Source organism: Anas platyrhynchos, chromosome 12, assembly GCF_047663525.1.
Source record: "Anas platyrhynchos isolate ZD024472 breed Pekin duck chromosome 12, IASCAAS_PekinDuck_T2T, whole genome shotgun sequence".
Taxonomy (NCBI): Eukaryota; Metazoa; Chordata; class Aves; order Anseriformes; family Anatidae; genus Anas; species Anas platyrhynchos.
Genome location: NC_092598.1, coordinates 13,044,610 through 13,063,896, shown reverse-complemented (window position 1 = coordinate 13,063,896; position 19,287 = coordinate 13,044,610). Strand labels below are relative to the sequence as shown.

At 53.2% G+C, this 19,287-nt stretch overlaps 1 protein-coding gene across 1 annotated transcript in view; it reads left to right on the top strand.

Annotated features, from left to right (window-relative positions):
- Positions 1-19,287, top strand: part of CFDP1 (craniofacial development protein 1) — a 50,119-nt gene that overhangs the window by 12,733 nt on the left and 18,099 nt on the right. Inside the window, exon 5 of the mRNA XM_027465748.3 lies at positions 3,198-3,302. Within this exon, the coding sequence (XP_027321549.2) occupies positions 3,198-3,302 (105 nt within the window). The remainder of the gene's footprint in view (positions 1-3,197; positions 3,303-19,287) is intronic.

Below are 19,287 nucleotides of genomic sequence, written 5' to 3'. Positions count from 1 at the left end.
GTGCTCGCCCATCCTCAGCACGGATTTCAGGGGAGGTGGCACCTTTGTGCTGCAGCAGTGAGGGATCCTGGCTGTCCTCTCAGCTCCCAGTCCCAAATACCAGCACGTGCTTTCTCAGCCTGCTGCACCCCAGGTGATTTGGTTAGAATAATGCTGTTGTATCGAGCCACCTGGGGATAGGTGCTGCATGTTCTGGAGGTCTCATTAAGCAATGTAATGCCACAGCAGAATAACGAAATCTTCACTGGGAAGTGATGAAACGAGTGGTTGTGCGTGTGAATTACAGGGTCTGCAAGTGGGCGAGGCACTAGCTCCTCGTTTTATTCCTGACAATATCCTTATTTTCGTGTTTATTCCTGGATTATAATGTGTGAATGGCATCCCAGTAAACAGTCGGGCAAACAGTTATTTGTCGAGCATTTAAAAGTGAAAGGTCTTGTAATTTTCCTTAGTAATGACTGTGATTTCTTTCAGCTGGATTAACGGCTCTCGCATCTACCCCTGAGGAGCAAGAAGTGTTTTGGTTTCTGCATGGGGAGTTATTGTCTCCCCTAATAATGCAGACCAGAGGATTTTTTTCCCTCCCTGGCCTGGTATGTGAGGAAGGATGAGATGTGCATAACCTGAGCTAATACCTTGCAAAACCCCTGAATATTCCTGCTTTTGTCATTCCTGGTAGAGCGGCTGGGGCTGCTGGCACCAGCCCAGCCCCAGCTTGCCTGGGAGCTGCTTTTGTTCGGTTTTATGAGGCAATCAGGGGGTCTTGTGATGGCGTTGCCTCCAAAGGTCAGTTTTTTTAGGTTCCTGCTGCATTCCTCTGTCCCAAGCCGGGCGGTCCTGCTGGAACAGGTTGCACACAGCTTTGTAGCTCTGTCGCTGCGATGAACAGTCTCAAAAATACACTTTGAGCAGCCATCAACAGGCCAAAAAAAAAAGTGAACCAAGTGTTTTGTCTCTGGGTTGGAGCAGGCTGAAGGTGTCGTGATGTTAAGACAAGACCAGGGGCCCTGTGCTCAGGTCCTGCTCTGCTCAGGCTTTGCAGAGCTGCCCCCCATCACTCACCCCAGATCCTGTGAACTATTTGCTTGGAGCTTTCTCCTGGGCTTGTGGAAGTCGAGCACACAGCACCCCAAGGAGCTGGGCTGTCACCTCCCAGCACAACACGTGCCATCGGGTGCTGCTTGTCACATTGTCTGCATTTCCAGGTGCTGCATCCTTCATCCAGCGCTGCCCCAGTTCCAGCAGCTCGCAGGGTGTGTGACCTGGCCCAGGAGGTGCTGAGGCTGCACCGAGGACTGGCGGCTCTTAGAAGGAGGCCAGCACAAGGCGTTTTTTTCCCCCAGGATGCTTTTTTGCTGTGCTGTGCCTCCCCAGCTGTGTGCCTGCTGTTCCTCCTGGTGACTCAGGGACTGTGCTGTGGGACTCAGAGCGGTGGTGGGCGGCTGACCGGGGTGGTGCAGCACGCACAAACAGGCTGTGGGGTTGTACTCAGCTCAGGGTGGGCTCCGTGGAGATGCCGAGTTCATCCTGCTGGAGGAAATCCATGCACACAGAGCAACCTTTGGGGGTGATCGCTGCGTGACGCGGCTGCTGGGGGCTGCGAGTGGGCGGTGTGTTTGGGATGGCTGGAGTGGTGATGGCACATCAGGGCTTTTGTTTCTTCCGGAACTGCTTTTCCCACCAGCTCTTTCCCAATCCGATCAGCGAGTCCTGCTGAATATTCATAACGTGGGATTTGTCTCTGTTCACACGACTGCCACCGGGCTGGAAGGTGTGTGCCCGTGCAGAGGGGGAAATGGGGTTAATCTGTTTGATGCTGGCAGCACGGGGCTGAGCAGGACGTGTTCAGTTCAAACAATAATTCTTCTGTCTGAATGTGCCTTCTCCATCGTATCTGCTGTCTGGGGAGAAGCTGGAAGAACCCTTCCCTATCAGCTTCTGCACTGATTCCCTGTCAGCAGGGGACGTGTGTGCTGGGTCTGTGCGAGTGGGATTTCAGGGTGCTGATGCCTCTGGACTTAACAGATAACTCCACTGTGCTTTCCTCCCTGCCAGTATTTGGAGCAGTGATCCAGCTGGCTCTGCATGTGCTGGGGTCCAGCAGGAATCCTGCAGCCAGCTCCTGCCAGGAAGGAGCTTTGGCGCTGCAGGCTCGTGTGCCATTACCCCAGCTGCCAGCTTTGGTGCTGGACTCACTGCAGGAGCTGCTGGCTTCAGTGGGTAGGAGGCAGCAGCTCTTGGCCTGAATTTTAACAGGGCAGATCCTGCGACCGGTGAGGCTTTCAGCAAAGGGGCCTGATGCTGGGCTGACCAAGCCGTGAGTCAGGCTGCCTCCTTCGGGTCTTTATTCTCTGCAGATTGAGGCCCAAGGCTTACGGATTTGTTATTGAAGGGAGCAAAATTGTTAGCTTGGCAAACCAGGGTAACCTCATTAAGAGCCACTGAAAGCGTGAAAAGCGTGTTGCTGGAGGCAGGGCAGTGCGAATGAGGGGGCTAAAGTAGCTGGGGTTTCCAACAATTAATTATTGAGTGGTTTTCTGGAGATTCTTTCTCATGATTGTAATTCATTCCCTGTTGTAGATGCCGTATAGATTTACAATTTTTTTTTTGAAGTTCAGTATTTTACACCCCGAGGGCCTCAAACAAAAATGAGCTGGGAAATGAGAGCACGTTTCAGCATCCTGCCTCGTCAGAGCTTTCTCTCTCCTTTCCCACCCCTGCACCAGGCTCCTGCTCCAGCGTGGGTTGCAGATGTGGCCAACCCCGCGTGCCGTGGGTGGCAGAACAGCTGTCACAGAAGGGCTGCCTCACTGCCCAACAAATGAGGACATCAAGAGCCCAATTAAGAGGCTGGAGTTGCCCCCCGGTGACCCGAGCAGAGCATTCAGTGGTTTAGAGTGAGGCTGGCCTGTTTGGATGAATAAGCGCTCCTGTTCGTGCAGAAAAAATCCTTCCCCCAGCTCTAATTAGCTGCTCCTTTCCTTTTTTCTTCTGTGAGTACAGAGGGGCTGTAATTGCAATGAAATCTCAACAAGGTGGAAGTTGAGCTTGCAGCTGACGGAGGTGATCTTGGTGCAGGTGGTGTGCTCAGCAGACCGGCTCTTGGACTTGTTTTCTGTGATTCCTTGCTGGATCTTCGCTTTTGCTGTTGTCAGTTTGGCTCTTCCTTACTCTGGTTTGTCTGTTTCCTCCAACAGAGTGACTAAAGAAGTGGACGCAACCTCAAAAGAAGCGAAATCTTTTCTGAAGCAGCAGGAGAAGCGGCAGTCGTCGGGTCCAGCTTCCCTCCCAACAGTCTCTGGGTGAGTTTGTGGCTTCTCTGCCCAGTATGGACCTTTAGCAAGAGATGTGGCACTCCAGTCAGCACTGCAGGCTCTGCCCTGTGATATTTAAGCTATTGGATGCTTGTTTCCTGCAGGATTTCAGTGGGAGCAGAACTGAGCCTGGAAGGGGTGATGATCTGTGGGGAGGGAAGCGCGCCATGAGTCCCAGTGACTCACTTCATAGGTGCAGACTTGAATTTCTCAATCCTCGTAAATCCTTCATCCCAGTAAGGAAATGTTTTCAATGTCTTGAGCAGCGTGATGGAACTGGAGGTAGCCCAGGAACATGCCTGAGGTTGCCTGCAGTTCCTTTGAAAGGTGCTTCCGTGGACCATAAAAAGGCACAATGGGCTGGGCTGTGACTTATAAACTTTGGGGGAGTGAATGAGACATGTTTCTGCCTCTCCGATGTTCTCCAGTGCCATTACAGCATGGATTTGATGCTGCTTGTTCGAGCTCTGGCACGTAATTAAGAGATTATGATGCTGCTTGTCAGAGATACAAAGGGGTCAGGTCTGGGCCTCTGACGTGTCACTGTGCTTCGTGGTGAGCTTGGGAGATCGCGAGCTTCTCGGCAGCGGGGGAGCTGCCTCTCTCCCAACAATGATTTTTATTAAGTCAGTCATCTGCATTTATAGCTGAAAGACATAAGCTGGGTACGAGCTGGTCACGCAGACACAAGGCCCTTCAAATACCTACATTGTCCTCCCCATCTGCTGCAGGGCCATTCCCCGGCGTGAGTTCAGGCTGCCTTTCCCCGAGATAGGGCCTGATTCACTCCCTGCAGCTGGATTGTCACTCGTGCCTCCAGCTCGTAGCTACATCAGGGTGGCGAGAGCACAGCGTGCGGCGTGTGCGTGACTTAGCAGCTGCTGTTCCTGCGATGAATGAACAAACAGATGAGTGTAGCTTGGCTCCTGCTCTCCGTGCCACACGACGGTTTGTCCCTGCAGAGCTGGCTGGTTTTAAGTGGCGTGGGGGCGTTGTGCTGGAGAGCCTTGCTTTGGGCTGGATGAGTGTTCCTGCTTTGTTTTGGCCAGCCACAGAGGGGGTGCAGGTGGCAGCTCTGTGCCCTGCTGGCACTCAGGTCTCTCCAAACCCCTCTCGGTCCCCCCGGCGATCTCCCCGCTGCTCTGAGTGCAGGCAGGTTCGGTGGCTCACTCAGAGAGCCTTTATTAGCCTTAATTAGGTTGTCATTCAGCTTGCCAGCGCCTGATGTCACCGTGACTGTCACTTGCCCAGAATATGAGGCTGCCTGGCTTGCTCAGGGAGTGAATCTCGCCTTCCTTCAGAGCAGCCAGCCCTGCTGCTGAATATGCTGGAGGTGGTGTGGTGACACTACGGCAGAGGCGTCACCTCGGTGCGAGGAGCCCAGCAGTGCTCTAGAAGGTACAGCAGGTGATTCTGGGGCAGCCTGGCCAGCGCGTGCCCTCCATCTGGAAGCTTTCCACCTTAAAATAGTACCTGAGGGATGTCTCTGAGCCTGCCAGAAAGCATGATGCTTCCAGCCGGGAAGCTAACCAGGGTATTTTCAGGTGAGAAAACTATTGCCAGGCTTGCAGTGCTCTTTAAAACCAACTGCAGGTCCCTTATGCTAAGAAAATCACACAGGTTTGAGGTGCTGAGCTATTGTCCAAGCCTTGACTTTGCTCCCCTTGGAGCTGCAAGCCCTGGTGGGGGGAGGGACGGAGCCCAGCGTGTCCTACTGGTCCTTTACTGGTGTCCTTTGGCTACGTGCAGTACAGACGTGGGAGGATGGATGTGTTTCTCCCTTGTGCATGGAGATGGAGTCCCTGTCAGGGTCAGCATCACCAGCAGGCACCGCAATGCACATAATCAGGGATCCTGCATGTGCCTGTGGACATCCACAGTTCAGCGAGCCGATGGCAGCCTCCAGGAGCTTTGTGTCAGCTGTAATAAAACAAAAAAAGTAAATAAACCTCACCCTGCGTACAGGGGGTTGAACAGCTCGGAGCTGCTTTCCCATCTGCCTTTTCCTCCTGTACCTTGCAAGCAGCTCGCATTATTTCTGGGTGCACCCAGCCTGCCCTGTATTTATTGAATTTCCTTTCTCTAAACAGGCAGAAGCAATCCAGGAAAGCAGCGGTCACCGAGCTAAACATCCGGCGCCGCATCCCCGCGCTGCAAACCCTCGCAGCTCACTGGTGCGGGGCCGGGATGTTTGGGGCTGAAAGTGCATTTCCTCAATGTGCTTAACGGCCCCACCGGATGCGCTATAAAAAGCCGGCTCGTAAGGGACGTGGGGGTGGCTGGAGGGGACCAAGTGAAACACTTGGCTGTAATTAAAGCCAGGAATACGAAACATCCCACCCAGTTCTCGCAGCAGGCTTTGCTGGAGAGGTCAGAAGCCCTCGGTTCCCAGGGCCCTGGTGGTTTCCCAGCCTCCTGATGATTCCCATCGTGTCCTCTCGTGGCACCAAGCTCTCAGAGCACTGTGGCAGCTGGCCTGGTGTTCACAAACCTTCTTGCCAGTGTGTGTGTGTGTCTTAGGGCCTGTTTCCCATCCTTGTCACCGTTTCTGAGCATTTTGGAGGCAGCGAGAGCAGCTCCTGGCCATCAGTGTGTGACCCAACAGCTCGACGGGCAGCCCTGGTGCTCTGAGAGCTGCTTGCTGCTGCTGGTAATCCTGCTTTGCAACACCCTGCCATAGCTCAGGTAAATGAAAGCCTCCACATAGCTTACTGCAAAATGGCTGTGTGCACACACGCGTGTGTGTGTGTGACACTGGGAGGAGGGTGAGTGAGGCTGGGAGGCACCCATGGAGGTTTAGGGGGTCCTGCTCAGTCCTCGCCGCTTTTCGAAGCACAGTGACCTCACCTAGGGAATGGGGGTTCTGTGGTAATCACGAAAATGTGCAAGATGAAAGGAAAAAAGTGCTGCTGGGGGATCTTATTTGAGATCCCCCTCTAGGCAGCTGTTTCTACACGGCCTGAACGGGAGCCAGGATGAAAAAGGGAGGTTTTGCTCTGGCTTTGTTCTCGCGTTCGCTCATTACCGAAACCGCTTGTAATTAAATGTGGACTTGCTCGCTCAGCCCAGCTGTTGCTTCTCTGTCTGATCCTGCCTGGAATTACAGCGGTGGATGCGTGACCTCCTGGGCCTCTTCACGCCTTGCAGCCCGGTAGAAAGGCAGGGTGAAATCTGACTTTGAAGTGAGCAGTGCCATTCCCATGGCTTTCGGTAGGTTTGGTGCTTGGTCCATGAGGGTTTGGACCTCAGTGCAAGAGCTGGCAGCAGGAACAGTGCACGAGAGCTCTGCCCCGGAGACAAATGCTTGCCCCGAGCAAAGAGAGCAAGATAACCTCCAGCCTCTTCGCCGTGAGTGCTTTATTCTTCTAGTCTCCAACAGGGCAGCTCACGTAGGCTGGCCGTTAAATGATGTGCAAAGCTTCGGGGCTTTGCTCTTGGAAGTCATTTACTGTGCGGCGTGCTACTGTTGGAGCAGGGGGATTTTGGCAGGAAGACATCTGTGCGTGGCTCCTCTCCCAGCTCGTGTGCGGGAGGAGAAGTGGTGGCAGTCCTGGTGGGAGGAGACGGATGGGTCAGCTCCTTGTGCTGTCCTTGGAGGACCTTGAGCCTGTTTGCAGCATCTGACTCGTTAATGTAATTTGGAAGCTACGCTTCCCCTCGAGCCTGGCTGCTTCTAGAGGCTGCTTTGCATCTGAAGCTTTTCTTGCAAAAGATTCTCCTTCTGCATGACCTGGCTGGAGCTATCTGGGTCCCTTTGTGTCTAACACTGGTTCCCTGGGATCTGAAACGGGCACTGGTGAGGCAGGCACAGGCTCCTCAGGTTCTCCGAACCTCAGGTGATCTTGAGCCATTGCTGCAGCACTCGTGCCTCCGGGGAGCAGCCTCATTTCACAGCAGCCCCTGAGGCCTTTTTCCTTCAGAAAGCAGGAATTTGCATTCCAATTCCAGCTCAGCACCAACTGGTTATTTAGCGAAAACTTGCACGTTTTACATGTAGGGGCTGAACGGGGATGCAAATAAAGCCAATAATCACGACCTTCTGGGTAGCTGGAGGTGTTGTATTTTTTTAAATAGTCACTGGAGCAGCTGAATGGCTCTGTTCTTGGTAGGGATTTCAGTCAGCTTCCTCCTGCGCTTCCCGTGCTGTGCTCCAGAGAGTGCTGTTCTCTCAGACCGAGAAGTCCCAGCCCCTTGCACTGCAGCCAAACGTCTGGACGTGAGTAGTACACAGCATATTTCTCTGTGCACAACAGGATGAACCAGCCAGGGGCAATATTCGTGTGCCCTAGAGCTAGTTCCACTTATTTCCTATTCATATACTTTGGTTGTGAAAGATTAAATGTGGCAGTGGCTGCTCCAAGTGAACAATTTCTATTTAGGTCTTAAATCCTTTTTTTTTTTTTTGGTTTGATTTAATTATTCCTTGTTAGTGTCTGTCCACTGGTTCATGCAAATCCACTCAGAATCAATGCAGTAATGAGGCCGTGTGCTTTTTTTTGAGTACTTTGGCCTATTTGCAAGGTGCACTGGGATTAATTACCCCATGGGGATCAGCGTGGCAAGGTGCTTGCGTGTGCAGGGAAAGGGAAGCTTGGAAATTTGGAAAACGATGGCTGGGTCGGTGTGGAAGAGAAGGGTCCTCCTCTTCTTCCTCCTCCTCCTCCACAAACCCACGCCGATTGCCACACGCCTGTGCGTTAGGATTGCCAAACGCCCTCACCCTCTGGGATCTCGTGGAGCCAGTCCCGTACCCAATGTCCCAGACCGAAAGCGAAACGTGCACTACACATCCTCCTCGCAAATAGTTTCCCAGGAGCAGTCTGTGCTCGTTCTCAGGCAGAATGAGTCAACGCCGTCTGCCCTGGCCTCTGGTTTGCAGCAGAAATGAATGAGATTTCTAGCTCCAGCCCCTGCTGTCCTGCAGCCTTGATATGCCAGCACGTGTGCGGATGGTTTTGCTCGGGGTGATGGCATCGTGTTGGAAAAAAGTCCAGTGGTGCCCGTACGGCTCCATGCTGTGCTTCAGTCCTCAGTCTTGATGTGGCTGAGCTGAATCCCCGGGCTGGACTAACTGGGATCAGCTGTTTCTTTTTTTCCAGCCTTGCTGGAGGTTCAGCAGAAAGGAATGTCAGCTATTTGAGGACTTAGACTCCCTAAAGCATCTGTCTTATAAAATACAAACAACCCCCCACCAGAGCGGGGCCTTTGATAGTTTCCCCAATGAAAGTCGTGGGGCCGTTTTCCCTTAGGGCAGCGCAGGTTTTTATGAGGCTTATTTTCATTTGCTTTCATCTCTTAGATCGCGAGCGTTTTCTCCTTCTCCCTCTGTGAAAATGATTGAGGAAATTAACTGCTAATGGGGAACGAAGCCAGCTGTATTTGTATTCCAGGCCCCTCGCAAGGTTATGGAGGGAAGCCCCCACACCTTCCCCTGTTAGCCGCGGTCTGGCTGCAATGAGGTGAGAGGGGAAGCCTTTTTTTTAAGGTTAAAGCTTGGGATTGGAGGTGGATCCTGTTCCCAGCTGTGCCATGGCTTGGGGGGGAGCCTACCAAGCAGATTGTTTCCACTCCTGCCTTCTTTTGCTTTTATCGTGCCTCCTTGCGCATTAACCGAGCTGCACCACGTCCCTCCGGCGTCTCCCCCGTAGCAGATGCTTGTGTTGGTTACATCAGCTTGCTTTCCCACACTCCCTTTCCTCGCTTTTTCCCATGTCAACAAAAAAAAAAAGTGCAGCTGAGCCGTTCTTCATTAAAAAGGAGCCAGCGAAGTGGGGCTGGAGGGACGGTCGGTGGAGGGGAGCACCCTGCTTTTGGGCAGTGCTGCTGGTGGCTTCATTCATGGAAAATCCCATACTGGTGGCTCCATTCATGGAAAAATCAGCAGAGCAATATTTTCCAGTGGGTTTGTTAGCCAAAACTTTGATCTGCTGCTGGGTTGTCAGCCTCGTGCAGGGCTAGGCTTAGAAAACAGGCAAGCCCAGGCTGGCTCGCTGGGGATCAAGACGTGAAGTCGAGCAATTAGGATTAAATGGGAAAGTTACCGACTCAAAATGCTGGCTCTGGGCCTTAAAGGAGGTGTTGGTGCGAATGTGAGCTCTCGAAGGGAGCGATAACCCCTCCGGTTGGCAGCACTCCCTGCAACTGTTCCTCTGTTTGTTTCCAGAGTGGTCCCTGAGCGAGCGTGGCCGTGCCAGCCGGGGGGTTCCTCCTCCGGGTTCTGGTTTGGGGGCTGGCTTGCACTTCAGCTCTTGCTGTCCTGGTGTGGAGATGAGGAAGCTCCCAGATTTTCACTCCCCTCATTCCTGTCTTGCAGCCCAGAGCCTCGAGGATCTGGTGCACGGGCTGAGCAGAAAGGGCACCTTGAACAAGCTGCAGGCTGTCTGGGGCTCTCCGGAGTGCTCTAATCCGCTCTGCCAAGCCGTGGAGTGCTTCATTTCCCTATCTGCGGAGTTTCAAAGCCTTCCCGGTGTGTTGGGCTGCTGCCCGGTTGGCTTTGCCCCAGAGCCCTCGGCACTGCGCTCTGCGGAGCGAGCACAGTCCTGGGGGCACTGAGGGACCCCCTGTCTGGGTCGATTACAGGGCTGTGCTCTCTCCAGGTGCCCAAGGGCGCTGGTTCTCCCCAAGGCAGAGAGCTGAGGAACCTGATTTATTTAATGCCTGCTGGAGACCACTCATTTTTCTAGGAATCTCCAAGAAATACTCATTTTATGCCCTCTCTTTTTGGTCTTTTTGTAGCGTCTCCCACCGGTTATCAGCAAAGGTAGATAAAGGGTTCTTTGACCTGCTCCAGGCAGCAGCTTTGATGCCCTTTTGGGAGCTGCACTCCAGTGCTGTTGCTGTAAGCCCCCAGGCAGCCGGTGGACAATGCAGACGTCTGTTCATCGCCAACCCGCCCGGGCTGAGAACAATGATGGTATTTCTTGAAGTAACAAGTCCTGGGCATGTGCAGTGTTGGGCTGTAGCACGATTATTTTTTTTTCTTTAAGCTGCAGGGAGGCTCAAGAGCAGCATGCCGGGTTGGAACAACCCTGAATGCAAGCGTAGGAGAAATTTCCACCTTCCTGACGGCTGGAAAACCCAGGGAGAAAGCAAATGGCTGGTGTTCAGGTGCTGCCTGTTGTGCCTTGTGGCTGAGTAAGCCCACGGTGTGCGTCACCCCTGTGCGTGCCGTGGGGAGGTGGGTGGGCTTCCTGCTCAGCAGCAGGGAGGGGGTTAAAGCCAACCCGCAGCAGGGGCTGGCTGATTGCAGCTCGTGGCTGTCCTAAAGCCGGTGGGAATTCAGCTCAAGGCTTCGTCTCCCCCTGCCCCCTTCCTGCTGCTGGAGGCAGGCAAACCCTCCTGGCTCCCCAGGAGCTGCCGCGGCCAGCACGGCGAAGCGTTGTGGAAAAGCAGAGGCGTAAGCGAATGCAAGCTGAGATTTATTAAACTTTCTTGGGAGAGCACCGAAAGAGTCTTTTTTTTTTTTTTTTTTTCTGGTGTGGCCATGCCGTTTCCTTCCAGGACGGCTGCTACGCAGCGTGCCTGCCTCTTCAGCTGTGACCTGCAGATTGCTCCTCGCAGGAAGCCTGGCGAAGCAGCTGGTGTGCACGATAGCCCTGACTCCCCCGGGACGGGTACGCGGGGACGTCCTTGGCTTGGCCATGCCCTCTGGATGACGCACGGCAAGTCGCTTAGGCCAGAACCCACGGAGGTGTTTAGGCTCTTAGTCCTGTCCCTCACTTAAATCCAAGGAGGGTTCAGGAGGTTTTTTTGTGTATTTTGCCCCCGGATTTGTGACATTTAAAGTGCTGCCGTGCCAATACACGTGTGAATTCCCAGAGGTGGAAGCTCCTTTGTGCAGCACCTGGCACGCTGCTCTGTGCCGGGCCACAACAACTCCTGCAGCATCCACCCCGCTGCCAGGGCCTCCATCCTGCCCTGTAACACACATTTTGCATTAGAGAAGTGCTGAACAGTTCAGGGCCTCTTGTGCAGCGTTCGCTTTAAGCTCGGCACCATTGTGGTGTTTTTCCTAATGTGTAAAATCCCTTCTCCCTCCCTGCTGTTTGCAATAACCCTTTGGAAAGCTGGACTGGCTCTCTGCTGGCTCTCCGCTTCCTCCCCGCTCACACGCGCGCGCTGGAGAGCCTCGCCAGCACTGTTTGGCTGTTTGCGTTGTGGGGGATTTTTTTTTTTTCTACTTTCCCAAGTCAAAGGAGAGCGTGTAGCCTTTGTTTTGGAAACAAAACAACTTGCAGAGAATTACATGGCCTCTGCAAAGGGATCAGTGCGAGACAGGTCGTGTGCTTCGGGCTGGCTGTGGAGACTCTACGTGATAGCTGTCTCCTTCCTTGCTGTAGGGTTTTGTGACCGTTGTGTTTTAGCAGGAGCTCTTACAACCAAACAGAAGTGCTGTGACTGCAGGGCAAGGTATGAACTGTTAAGAAGTAGGGGATCTGCACGTAGACAGTGAGTAGTTTTCCTAGTAGCTTTTTTCCAAAGCGTTCAGGAGTAACACATGATGGTAAATATTAATTTACCATCAGCTCTGCGTCAGAGGGATGCTGACTCTCTTCAACTTTCTTTGTTACGAATACCTCCTGGGAAGAAAAGCCCTCCTGTCTCCTTCCTTCAGCAGTAGGGGAGCTGGGTGGGAAGCAACCAGCACTGCCATCACAAGAACTACCCTGCCTTCATTTTGTGCTTGTCGTTGTGTCCCGGGGAGCAGGGACCCCTCAGTCAGCTTCCATTCCTTCCTGCTCTGCGTTGTGCCAGCTGTCCGTGCTGCGTGGTCCTTGGCTGCTGAAGTCACCTGCAATGAATGTCCAGTATGATGCCCGTAAGCAAATACACCAGTGTCCTCTTTGGCCATGTCCTCTTCTGGCCGTTCTCCTCCTTTAGGAGGCGGTGAGATCATGCTGGCAGGACCCAGAACGTAAATCCATGTGGGCTCTGCCCCAGGCTGGGAAAAACCTGGAGCGCGGTGGCATCCCGGGGCTGCAAACCCCGGCAGAAGTTGGCACATTCCCGGCACGCGCTCGTCTTTGTGCCAGAGCTGCTGCTTTGTCTGCTGCGGGATGCGCCGGGGAGGGGCTGGATATCAGCCACTGCTGCTATAATCCTCAAGTCTTTGCATCAAACTTACAAACAAAGCATCCTGGGGTGGTCCTGGAAACTCCCAAGTAATGCTCCATGCAGGATTCCCAAAGCAAAGCCTGCAGTTGTCTCCAGTCCCTCTTGCTCTGCTTTTCCTCCCCGTTCTGCACCTCCTGTGCTGCGGGCAAGCCCCAGGGGCTCAGCCCTGGCAGCGTGAGCCTGGTCAGCTTCCAGCAGTCGGATTCCCAGGCAGACACCAAGGTTTGAGGGTGCCGTAGGTTACAGCTACGTGGAGTACACAGGGAAATCTGCATGTTGGGAAGGGTTTTTATTGTCTGTGCTGTAAGGAGAGGAGGAAGATCCGAGCCCCTCATGCCGCTGGAAGCCCCAGGAGCTCAGGAGCTGGGGACTTGGTGGGCTCCATCCTAACCCCTGTGTCGGGATGGGGCCTGAATCAGCTCGTTTATTTCTTAGCCAGTACAAGTGCAGGGTCCCAAGTCATTCAAGAAGGTTATTTGGAGGCAGCTCCCTGCCTGGAACAAGAGGAGGGCTTTGAGCGCGGTCCAGTCCCATCCACGCTGGCAGACTAAACCATCGCAGACTCCTTTAGCCTGAAGCAGCTTTGGACAGCGTGCACGGGACCACGGCGCCTTTACGAGCCCACCCTGGCTCCTTCTGCTGATCTGTGTTGAGGAGCAATGAGAAAAACACAAATCCCTGGAAAACACAACCCCCCGGCACCCTTTCTTTGCCTGTGCTTTGCAGGAGGGACTCCAGCACCGTTCTCTTAAGCAACCGAGCCAAAATAGCGGGTTTGGGGTGTTTGCTGGTGGTTACTGGGATAGGTGGAAATGTTTGGCACCGTCCTGGTTGTGTACCCCAGAGATTTCAACTAAAATCTCTGCCAGGGTGAAGGGAAGGCCAGCAACGCTTCTGAGTTCATCTGGCCCCAGCTCCAGCACAGCACGCTTCTCCCCGCGCACACCCCTGTGCCAGACCTTGGTGTGCCCTCAGGACTTTACCCAGTCCTGGAGACCTTGAGAAGCGAAGGATCCTTCCCTTTCTTCGAGGATAATTAACTGCAGCGGCTAATTGTTGAGCAAACTGTTTGAACCGGTTAAAAATACACCAGAGCTGCCCAGAATCTGGCAAATTGGTTGCGCTCTGCTCCTGTGGCCTGGATTTCGATGTCACTAGGACGTGGCTGTGTTTACTGCTGCTTAATCAGAGTCTGCTGCTGCCCTCCCACTCTCCCTAGGTCTGCCTCCGGATCCGAGGATGCACAGTGGCTGATTTATGGCACTTCCCAGCTTAACCAAGGGCAAACTGCAGAGCCATATATCTGCGTGTGAGCGAGCTTTCTTCCTCGTACACGGAGATAAGCGCCAGGGTGGGTACCAGCAGGCTGGCCACTGCGTCAGCGCCGCCGTTTCTGCGCGTGCACCTTGAGCCTGGGTTGTGCGTGTGTGTTTTTTTTTAAAAAACTTTATTTGCCGTTGGTGATAAACCCGGATCCACAGCCTGTGCTGAAAGGAAAAGGGCCTGTTGATTTTTAAATGCTGATACCAATACAACAGGGCTGTGGCTGTGATGGTCTGGGAAGCCTTCAAGCATTGGCTCAGAGCTTTTGCTGAATGCCACGGGGATCTCGGTGTTGTTCAAAATAAAAGAAAGCGCTAACGTGCTTCAGATGCAGGAATAATGGACGGGGTCCTCCTGGGTGCGCGGGCTGTGGAATTGTAGGGCTGGGAATGGGAACAGAAAGATAGAGGAAAGAATGAGCCTTAGGAAAAGGCCCCCTGGCAGAGAGTTTCTTATTTACTTTGATTTGTGATGTAACTGAGAGGAAAGCAGCTGCCCAGAAATCCAGGCGCCTATGGATTGATTGCTGTAGAGGAAAAGGTGAAGACCCTGTTCCTTGGAAATGCTCAGGCGTGGCGAGCTGGATGTGGTAGGTCGTGGTAATCGCAGTGCCTCTGCTCTGAGAGGGCTGCGTGGTTCTGTTGGGGGCTCCTTGTCAGCTAATCAAGGCCAGCAGTCGTCCAGAAGGCACAGTAAGAGCTGAGAAACTCCCTGTAAAACAGCTTCCAGCGCTAAGCTCATCTCTCCCAGCCTTTTAGGGCTCAGAGCCCCAGGCATCACTGATCTGCACTGGGAACGCTTGGGGTTTCTTGCCCTGGCTCCAGCACGGGACCCCTCGAGTGGCTTGTATGTGCCATGGAGCCCACAGAGCGTACCTGCTGCTTCTTGGAGGGTTTGAAAGCAAAAGCATGGCTCTGTGCAGGCTGAGCCGTGCTGCTTCCAAACCCGTGCTGCTCTGTGCCTCGCTGTGCCAGCTCCAACCAGCTCTCCCAGAGCTGGATTTGCTGGGCAGCGCCTGCTTCCTCAGGGATTGCAGCCCCCTTCCTCTCCTGCTGGAGACAGAGAGATGCTCGTTTTTTTTAACTTCTGCAGGCTGTTCTGGACTAGGGCATAGCTCCTGCTGGGAGGAGTATTGCAAATAGGGGTGGTGTTGACATGGGTGGCAGAGGCTGGGGCTTGTCTGGGCAGGAGGAAGCTGTGCAGGAGAGGACCCCGCTCTGGTCCTGTGCTGGAGAGGTCTCAGCACCTCGAGCACTGGGTGGAAGGACGTGGTCAGGGGTTGGTGTGCGTGTGCTGTGGGAAGGAAAAGCCCGGTGGGGGAAAAGGAAAAGAAAAGAAAGGAAAAAAGAAGGAAAGGAAAAGAAAAGAGCTTATAAAGCTTATTGTAATCTCATGTAAGTAAGCAAACTATGCTGGGAGTACTGGGGGTGACAAGCCAGTCTGTTAATTCAGCTGAAGCTTCGCTTAATGTGGAGGGACTAAATGAGAGGAAGTGGCTTAGGGTTGAAGGAAAACAACCCATTTTGGGTCCCAGTAGGGCATCTCTGCAGTCACCTGCATGCTAGTGCTGGTGGTCTCTGCGCTCCCAGACCCGTGATAGCACTTCCCTCAGCTTTTTAATTAAACAGAGGCTTCGGTTTCATACGTTTCTTCCTAGATTTCCTCAAAGCTCTTATGTTCATCCCCTCGGAGCCAGTTCAGCTTTTCCTGGTAGATTACAGCCTGCTGGAAAACACAGAGCACATTGTGAAGCCCGAGGCAGAAGCTGACTCAGCAATCCTTCCCGTTCAGGCCGCTGCTGTTCACGGAACAGGAGGTTGGGTTTAAAATACCCCTGCCAAAAATACTGCTGCTCTAACAGAACTGGTGCCCATTTTATTAGCTGTCACGGTGTCCTTTAACTTAGGTTACATTTTTTCTTTTTAAAGAATCTCAGCCTTCTAGTGCCTTAACATAAACACTCTGGTGAAGAGGATTTTCCTCTTACGTGCTGGAATAATCTTGTTTTTTTTTTCTTTCCATGGAAGGGTTTGGGATTTCCTCTCCAGATCTCTGGAGAAAGGCCGCGTCCTAGGCACAGTTTGTGTTGTAGCTCGCAGTGGTTTGTGTCCTTAAAGGATTTAAACTCATGAAAGCTGAAGTCCTGGGAGCCTCCAGGGAGGTGGATGGGCATCGCTTACGGCATGAGGAGTGTTTGTAGAGAAAGTGGCTTTGGAGGAGGTGGCCGTGGAGCAGCGCTCCACGCGATGGCGGTGGGAACGGTGGGTGCCTGTCCTTCCCAGAAATACACCCGAGTGCCATTTTTCCACTTGGTGGGGATTAAAAAGTTACGCAGGCTCGGCCTAGTTTCATTAATGGATTTAAAACAGGCCTTGGCAGAAAGCAGCCAAGCACATCAGGAATGGAACAGAAAATATTCCTCCCGAGTCCAAGAGCCTGGAAACTGCCTCTCGCACCAACTAGAGCAAGCGACAAACGCTGTTCTTGCTGTAATCTGAAATCTTTCTTCTCCCTCCCCCACATCCATCGTGTGCACGAGTGCTCAGGCTGTTTATTAGCAAATTTAAAGCCCCAGGCACAGGACTATTGTGGAATCGCCCTAGGACTGCTGCGCTGGAGGAGGGACGTGTTGCATTAAAAGGTACTTACTGAAGCAGCTGAATTCGGTTCCTTGATTGCCTTGGCTGCAGCTCGAGGTGCTTATTCCTGTTTCCTCCTGTTAACCCTTATCCCTTCCCCAGTCTGCTCTGCGTTTCTGGCAGGTGATTATTATCTCTGGAGGAGCTGACAGCTCTGGTAAGCTCAAGTGCTGCCGGAGTCCTGACACGCACAGGTTGGCTTTGGCTGTTTGGGAAGAAAAGGTTGCAGGGAACCTGGGTGATGTGAAGGGTGTCCTGGTGGGAGCACTGAGCGCTGCCCAAACCCAGCGTGGGGGCGCCTTCCTCCCATGTGAAGACGGCAGGGATCTCAGGCTGGTTGCTTGGGATGCATTTCTCAGTTACACCGTGTTCAAAGTTGGGATAACTCTGCCATGCAGCCTACTGCAGAACATCGAGACCCAGTGGTGGAAAAAGAGGTATATTCCACCCTGATGAGGGTCTTGGGGGAAAATCTCACATATAGTGTTTCAACAGCTAGTACTAGGATGAAATTAATTTCACAAAAGGCCCTATTTTAACTCCTTAATGTTTGATAGAGACAAAATTCTTTGTGGTTGAAGTTTGGAGGAGTCCTACCTCTTGCATCCAGGGGTCACTACTTTCATACAGAGCTAGAGCTGGGCTATTGTGGTTTGGTACGGGTAGGTGTGAGCTATGAAAGTTGTTTTTCTAACGTGCTGTGACTCTGCTCGCTTCCCCGCCCTTGGACTGCATCTGTACGCTTCAAAATAGGAGGAGGAAGAGGGCAGAGAAAGAACAAAGGCTTGTCGTACAAATGGAAGGAAACCAGGGAAACTCGGGAGGAAGCGGACAGTGCGAAACACAAAACGATCCAGCTGCGCTCAGCGCGTGGGGATGCCTTGGGCTGGGCATTCAGAGAGGCAGAGCTCGAGCCCGGCATTGTGGAGCTCCACTTTCCTTTGGGTCAGTCACCTATTGAGCCACCTAACAATGTCCATTATGTGCAGGAGCTTGTTTATGCCCCGTGCTGGAGCTTGCTACCTCTATTCACAATGTCCTCCGTGCGGAGGGGCCGGGCCCAGCTCCGTTTTGCTGTCGGATGCTTGGTGCCTGCTTGGAGCAAGCACCTCGGTCGTGCTCTTACATTTCCCTCCTGGTGGCAAGATGCCCAAGGAGAGCATCTGCTGATGAAAGCACTATTTGTTCTTGGTTCACTGATAGCAAATGTCTCTTCCCCTCTGTCCTTCGAAGGAAAAAAAAAATGTAGCAGCAAGAGGAGGGTCGCTGCCTTCCCGGAGCTGTAGGGATTAAATCCATCCCCTGGGGCAGCCTGGAGAGGTGAGGCCAGAGGTGTGCTGGGGCTTGGTGGCAGCAAATTTGGGTCACCATGTGGACCTGCTGCAGAAGAGGTGGGGCTGTCAGCCCACGAGAGAGCTCGGCTTGGGTTTGCTCTGCAAAGAAAGCAGCTGGCCAAGGTTCAATGTATGAGGGAACCCCCTCGAGAGGCTCCATGCGCTCCCTGTGGGGCTCGGGGCAGCAGCTGCACGAGTGCCTGAGCTTGCTCTGTGCTGGAGATACCCATTGCAGCCGTGGGCAGCCTGAGGTTTTCTCCCTGCTGCTTGGAAGCAGCTCCCAGCCCCAAAATACAACATGAGTTGTCGGATCACGTGGCTGCGCCGTCGCCCTGATGAATTTAAGAGCCGAAGTGCAGCTTTTGGGTTCGCAGGCATCGCGTAAGGTCGGGCTCGGCCTCAGCCCACGGCTTTCCGCAGGAGGACGTCGCTCCTGCTGAGGGAGGTGCTCTTCCTTTCACCCAGCCCACAGCAAGGCAGCTGTGAGCGCTGATTGAAAGCTCTCGAGCTCGAAATAAGGCACACGCTTCGCTGGGAGAGTCATTTGGTCGTCGGAGCAAGTCCGAGCAGGCAGTGGTGCTTCTCCTGGTGCTTAGAGGAAGAAAAGCGTTGTGGCAACTCGCTTCCTCGGGCGCACGCCCTTGTTTAACAAGCACTCGTTCAGCCAGAGCCGCTTAGCAGCTTTTAAGGCATTTCTTTAGGAAAATAAAACTGAGTTCTGTGTGTGCAGGGAAACATCTGTCATCCTTCTGAGCAGAGAGCGCAGCGAGCGCCGTCCCTGGAGCATGTGGGAGAGCCCCGGGTTCCCACTGCAGCCCTGCCAGTTCCTCACGGAGAACAGAGCTGGCATCAAAAGGTGAAAGTGGTTTAGCACTGCATTCAGAAAGTCAAAGGGTGCCTCTCTGAAGCCTCTTTGAAGCCATGGACGTGTGTGCAACGCATGACACACAAGGAGGGGTTTAGTTCGTGGGTGCGCTCAAGACGTTGTGCTTCTTTTCCAGTCAAGCCCTTTTAATCGCCTTAAGTTTAGCACCCGGAAAGCTGGGCTGCACCCACACTGTCCTTGCAGTAAGAAGTGAGGAGGAGAGCACTTAAATGGGAAAGAAAAATAGAAGCTACAACGCAGCTGGATTATGTTGGACTTGTCACTGCTTTTAATATTCCTCTCCAGGCACAGAGATCAAATTTGGTCGTTTTTAAGCAAAGTAAGCCTCAGTCCTCAGCAGCTTCTGTCTGGGTACATGAAAGGGAGGAGTGAGCCCACAGCTGCTGAAAGCAGATCTCAATTACTTAGATTTCACTAGGTATTTAAAGATTAGGTCCAGGCATGGAGGATAAAACATTTTTTCCTTCATCTTTTAATAAGAAACTTGCATTTGCAGATAGGAAAAAGACCAAAGGCTGGAGCCTCTAACACGCTCCTCTCTTCCCCGCTGCTTCCTCCGAGCGGGGTGGGGTGGGGAATGCGTGGAGATCCTACAGGGAATAAAACCACGTCCCTCCTGGGCTCCTGCTCACCACAGCCCTGCCCCAGTTCCCAAAATTGATGGGTAAGGATTTGTC